General features: G+C 40.4%; 1 protein-coding gene across 1 annotated transcript in view; it reads right to left on the bottom strand.

Moving 5' to 3' along the window:
* Positions 1 to 2,239: 2,239 nt before the first annotated feature.
* Positions 2,240 to 6,000, bottom strand: part of SLC28A3 (solute carrier family 28 member 3) — a 43,612-nt gene continuing 39,851 nt past the window's right edge. The window contains exons 15-17 of the mRNA XM_049795147.1: positions 5,181 to 5,279; positions 4,492 to 4,615; positions 2,240 to 2,606 (exon numbers count right to left, since the gene is read on the bottom strand). Coding sequence (XP_049651104.1) covers positions 2,492 to 2,606; positions 4,492 to 4,615; positions 5,181 to 5,279 — 338 coding nt within the window. The 3' untranslated portion in view covers positions 2,240 to 2,491. The remainder of the gene's footprint in view (positions 2,607 to 4,491; positions 4,616 to 5,180; positions 5,280 to 6,000) is intronic.

The following is a 6,000-nucleotide window of genomic DNA, read 5'->3' as shown; positions in this document are numbered from 1 at the left end:
GGTAAATGCTGAGTGATCTCCCTGTCCTTATCTCAACTCACGAGGCTTTTGTTATATTTTCTCTCCCCTGTCCAGCTGAGGAGAGTCATAGAGTGGCTTTAGTGGGCACCTGGTGTCCAGCCAGGGTCAATGCACTGCAAGTGCTAACAAGCATTTGAATAAATCAAAAGTTTCTTCTCAGGTCTGTGTTGCAGGTTCATTGTCACTGGCAATCATGTTGGAAATGTGTTCCTGGGCACTGATAGTTCAGGGTCCAAGCTTCCAGCTTAACCCCGAGCAGGTGAAATGCACGGTTCCCTTTTTGTGTCGAGAGAGACACAAGAATCTCTACACATGTGAAGTCCTAGCACCATCACAAGGACAGAGGGAAAACAGCCACCTGAAAGCATGATGGTACTTTTTAGCAATCCCCTTCTGTTTTTGCTGCTTTTTTTGCATTTAGGATGCAACCTTCCCTATATATCACCTTTTGATTAAGTCATCAGCAAACCAGGTGGGCAATCTCTTTAGCCAGGTATAGGTAGAGCAATGTCACATATCCTCTGCTAAAATTGCCTTCCATGTAATCCTGCTATAGAGGAGTCCTGAAAAAGGAAAGAAACATACCACATCTCTTCTGTGGGAGGAAGGCTGGTGTCTCAAGCTATATGAGAGGCTTTTTTAGAAGTTCATGCATGGTTGTCCTTACTAGCCGGAGTAGCCCTTTTAACCAGCTTACAATTGCAGCAATGGGAAAAGCAGTCATTTCAAAAGACCAATATTAAATAGAGCATGCTAGGGAGCAGCAAGGAGGGAGAGTGCCAGTGATGATTTATAAGCAGGGGGTGTGGGGGATGTTCTGCTTTACAGTGAGAGTTAATGTTTCTGATTAATTTCCCTTGAAATAATATATTTCTCTAGTTCAGACTCTAAACATACTTGAAAGTTAAAACCCTGCTATAACCAGGATGCTGGCTAAAAATTGTGGACCAAACCTATGCATTTTTTTTAGGACAGGTTTGCAAAAAATATTTGAGCCTATATCTGCCATAATCAGGATTAACAACATTCTTTAAAAGCACCAAAACCTGAGGTTGACATGCAGTCTCCCAAGCCTAGGTGGATGAGGCCAAAGAAAAGCACCTAATGATATGAAACCCATGATAAAAATCACAAATAGTAGTAATACTGGTATTTATATTTTTTCAGAAGATTAAGTTAATAAACTGAGTTTTACAGGAAACTAGCATCTTTTACAATAATTCCAAATATATGCCCCCTGAAAATAGCTGTACTGGCAGCTGTTTTCAGTTCATGAATCTGGATTTCCCAGAACAGATTCTGCAATAATTAATGAAAGATTGAAAAGTTAGTTATTGTTTTATCAGAATAGATTGGTTCATTCCTATCTGCACAAGTTTTATTTGGGAGGTATGTCAGGACTTTTGTTCCTGTACTTCAGTTCTTAGCTTTTTTTCCAAGTCTTTGGCATTAACAACGTCATAGGATAGGAATATATATATTGCGATCTTTTCCAAAACAATCTGCAAACAACTTTTTAGTTTTGGAGTCATGAAAGGTCTGAAGCTTAAAAACATAACAGACTTTTGTCTTCAAGAGGATCTTCTAGAGGTGTTCAAGATCTATTAATGTTGCTTTCACAGGGAGTAGTCAGATTGTGACCTGCTTTTACCCACATTTGGTTTGCAGCACAGGTCTGTTGTTTCTGGTAGGAATACTGCTCTGAGCTCCTGGTTGGTGACTCCAGGCTCAATTTTCACAATTATTAATAACAAAGATTGAGAAGAATCGATACGGGAAACTTTCTTTGGATTTTGGACATTTCCATTTATACGAGTTATCTCCAAACAGGAACCAACCTCCTGGATCAAGATGTGGCCTGGATACCTCTGGGGGCAGAAAGAGGGGGACTGGGGCACACAGTGGCTAGTCCCTGATTTGGGTGCTTCAGTGACCAAGCTGGTGAGGTGCACCCATGTTAGTAGCTCAGTTCATGTGCAGCCATAGTTACCAGAAGAAATGTGCAGAGATTTCTGAGAACAGAGTCATTTATCTTTGTGCAGTAAAACCACTTCTTTGATATCCAAAAGAGCAGAAATAGTATTAGGAATGGATGGCAATTCTAACTATTATTTCTAGTTCCCAGCTTTCTGTAAGTGACACTCAAAATTCTCGGAATCTGATTTTGTTCTTGCCTACAGCAGTTTAATTCTACAGGTTCATCAGTTTCAGGGTAGAAACAAAATCATGAGTATCAGGCTCAGAAATGTTCTCCTCTTCTGATCTGTAATGGGAGAAGACATCTGCAGCAAGAGGTGTCTTGCATTTATCCTAGTTTAATTTATGAGTAATTCCAAGCAAGTCAGAGGAATCGGGCTGGTAAGAGAAGGACAATAAAAGGCGGGGGTGGGGGTGTTCACAATTGTTGTGGAAAAGGAAATTTCTACCAAGGAACATAGCTCTTATTTATGATCTATCCCCGCCCCCCCAATTAAGACTTAATCCAAGTGCAATGAAAAGCAGGTTGATGCAGTATTTGGCAACATCCTTTCCAGGAACTCAGGCTGTAGTTTCCTCCAGGGAAGATCTCTTGAGAATGATTTACACTGGAGGAGACAAAAGGAGAAATCAGATATACTCCTTTTCTCTTATGGGAATCTCTCTCCCCTCCCCCCCGTATATGTAGTACATGTATATATACACACATATATGCACACATACACATGCACAGGCACACACACACACACATAGTTTCTCCAAAGCAACTTTAAATGTGTTTGAATTTTCATGAGAAATGAAACAGAGAGAAGACTTTCCAAACACCAGCCATGTGCCATGACCAGATGTTCTCCCTTTTTATTGGGGTGATGCCTGGTTTTCTGTATAAAGTCCTTGTGCCCCAAGTATATCTTCTTAGATAACTGAAATGATTGAGGGTTTCACTTCACTATTCAATGCTATTCAATGTTTTTGCATCTTCAAAGCATTTGCTCAACATTGATTCTGGTGAAAACAGAGCAAGTTCTTGTCTTTGTAGCAAAATGGTAGAGTTAAAATTAGCGTGATGAGGAAAAGTTGGAGTGATGAAGAAATATAAGTGAAGGAATGTACCCAATATCACAGATGGTTTTTACTGTGCAAAAAAGTTTTTGACACTGGTTCAATGTTATGATAAACTCATTTGGAACATCAGGTTGCAAGAACAGAAATTCCTTGCAGTGGTATGCGAGCACTGATGTTCAGGCAGAAGCTGGTGATCTTGATACCAACAAGAATAATATTCTTAAATTACCTTTTTGTGAAATCTAAAAATATTACCATAAAAATAAGGCCACCTTACGTATTGTACATGCCCATATTCACAGCTACATTTTATGTCAAGACACGGAAGGAAGAAATGTGTGTCAAAAGAATAATAGAGAAAAAAATCACCTGAAGTTAGAATTGGAATTTTGATTCTTAACTTGAGGAGTTAAGCACCACAAGAAATCTCAAGTTGCCTCAAGTCTTGACACTAAGAAGATGTAACAAGATGCCTCTCTACTACACACACAAAAACCCTGTTTTAGTTAAGCGAGGGAGTGTGAAGGCAGATCCAGCGAAATAAAAAAAATTCTGAAAAATTTCACCATTTGGAGATTTTGTTCAGAGAGTTCTTGCAGGTTAGATTACAGCAACTTCACAGTTACATTTACATTGTATGTTTTTGTTGCTCAATCTCAGAGCATTGTCTTTGCTAAAAGAAATGTGAAAAGAAGGATGAAGTTCTTCTATTTTCAATAGCATGGAAAAAAGCTGAATTAAAGTACTTATTTCTAAAGCAATTATGCAAATGTAAAAAAAAGCAACACATTAGGACAAATTTAAAAGGTTCTTGCCATAATCTAAATACATAGAACTTTGGTTCTTTGTGAAGCAGTGTTAAGTATGTCTGAATATACTCCTTATTTAATACCATTATTTCTTTCTTCTCTATCTTGGATAGAGAATTATCAAATACAATTTACCTCAGAATATTTTTCTACCTCGAATCTGTATAAAGTTTTCTATGTAAACAGGCACAATTACTATTATCTTCAGCCAGATTAATAAACAGCAAAAGGAAAAGATCTTGGCTTTTTTCAGCTAGTTATCCTCAGATACTATGTTAACGTTATGTTAGTTCAAATATTTTATTCATTTTTTGTTAATGTTTGAGATGAGCCTGAGCGAGACCGCTGAATCTTTTAGCCTTCCAGGAAGCTCAGGTTTGGACAAAGATGTTTTTATTTCTCTGTTGGTTCTGTTTGTGTTTGGCATGTAACAGAGAAACGCCCAAGAAAAGGAAAGCAATTCAGCAGCCTTAAATATTAGTTTCTTTAAAAGATGCAAGTTCATGAATAGCAGGTGCCTAAGAAAAAAGCCAAATTAAAAAAAAAAAAAATTAGTCTTTTAGAGAATATGTGAGCTCCCTAAATTATGCTGACAGAAGGATAAAGAGTTCCTCAATACCTGGTAAAGAGCTGCTGGCAACATTCAACTACCTCTGTGCCGTTGGCAGGGAAATCTGTGGAGTTGAAGGTGTTTCCTAATAAGAGGTGGCAAGGAATTTCCAGACCAGGGACAGTCAGCATTCCTGTGAAGTAATTAACAATTTTCTTAATGACTAATGAAGAGGAAGATAAGACTTGGGGTTGTCAGTCACTGGAGCATGGCAAGATGAAACATTCTGGCCACTGTTGAGTCCCACCTTAGGACAGTTTCATTAGCTTAACTGCTCTGTAGGAATACTAACAGCCCAAAATGTCAATTTAACATTAAGACAAAAAGTTGTTCAGCTTCCCCCTCGCTCCTTCTCTGTTACACTTCTCTGTTTCTGCTCCATAACTTCTTCTGGATTTCTGTAGCCAGCGGTGTGGAAAAAGGATTTTAACTCAGCTATAACTTGCTTTGTTCATGAGTCATGTGTTACACACAGACTAACAAAAAAAGAAGTAAGACATAATGGAAGAAATAAAATAAATCTTTTCACATCCCAGTTTTCAGGAACCTTTCATATTCCGCATATTGACTTTTAATTCTGCCAAACCCGAAAATACTAGCATTTGAGTGACCGGAGTCGCCCAGCTGTGTCTATCGTACCGAGGCACTGCCACCCTGTGGTCACTGACTGTAAGAGACACCAAACTTGGGTACCGTACCTGCAACACAGGCTGTCATGAAACAGGCAACAGTTCCTGCAATCATTGCTCTGAAAGCACCACCAGCTATTTCCTTTTTTTTTGAGGGAGCAATGCTTGCTAGGAAGAAAAAAAGTGTGTGTCAAACATAAACACATATAGACACAAAGAAGATGAACCTGCCAGCTCTCCCACCACAAGAAATTCCCACCCTGCAGTTTGAACTAGGAGAAAAAAGGAGGGAAAATGAGACATTGGCCATTTGAAGGCCTAGTGCCAATGTTGGCTTTCTGTTAAGAAGGTGCTTGTGTATAAGATGGAGACTTCTCTTTGGTTTGGCAGTTCGCACATCTGTGCTGGCTGATGGCAGCTTTCAGAAGCAAAGCCCGGGCATGGCACCTGGGTCTGGCCCCGAGGCTGGGTCCTGCTCCTCCACGCTGCCCCACTGCTGGTACCATGGAGCCCACCTGGGCTCCAGGGTAAAGGCGGCTGCCAGCAATTCTGGCCACCTGGTGAGGAACCCAGATGGTTTTTCAATTTTTCTTTTTGCCTCGAGATCTGAAAAGCCTTCCCTCACCCCTGTAAGCCTACCACATATATGTGATATTTTTACAGGAAACAGCCAACTTGTCTTTCAGACCAGTGGGCTACAGGGATGGTTTGCTCCTCCTGAAGCCCAAGGGCTCTACTAGCTCAGGTTCGTGGTGTAAGGAAGGGCTGGACAGGGAGGCCTATTGGCAGGGCTTGGTCCCCTTCCCTTCCCTTCAGCTGCTCTCCCAGTACCTCCACACCAAAGCCTGCACCCCTCTGGGAGACCCCCTATGCACAGCTGGGTGCTAGG

The sequence above is a fragment of the Accipiter gentilis genome, chromosome Z (assembly GCF_929443795.1).
Source record: "Accipiter gentilis chromosome Z, bAccGen1.1, whole genome shotgun sequence".
NCBI classification, from domain to species: Eukaryota; Metazoa; Chordata; class Aves; order Accipitriformes; family Accipitridae; genus Astur; species Astur gentilis.
The sequence above is the reverse complement of the archived record's forward strand: the minus strand, read 5'-3'. Positions and strand labels throughout refer to the sequence as shown.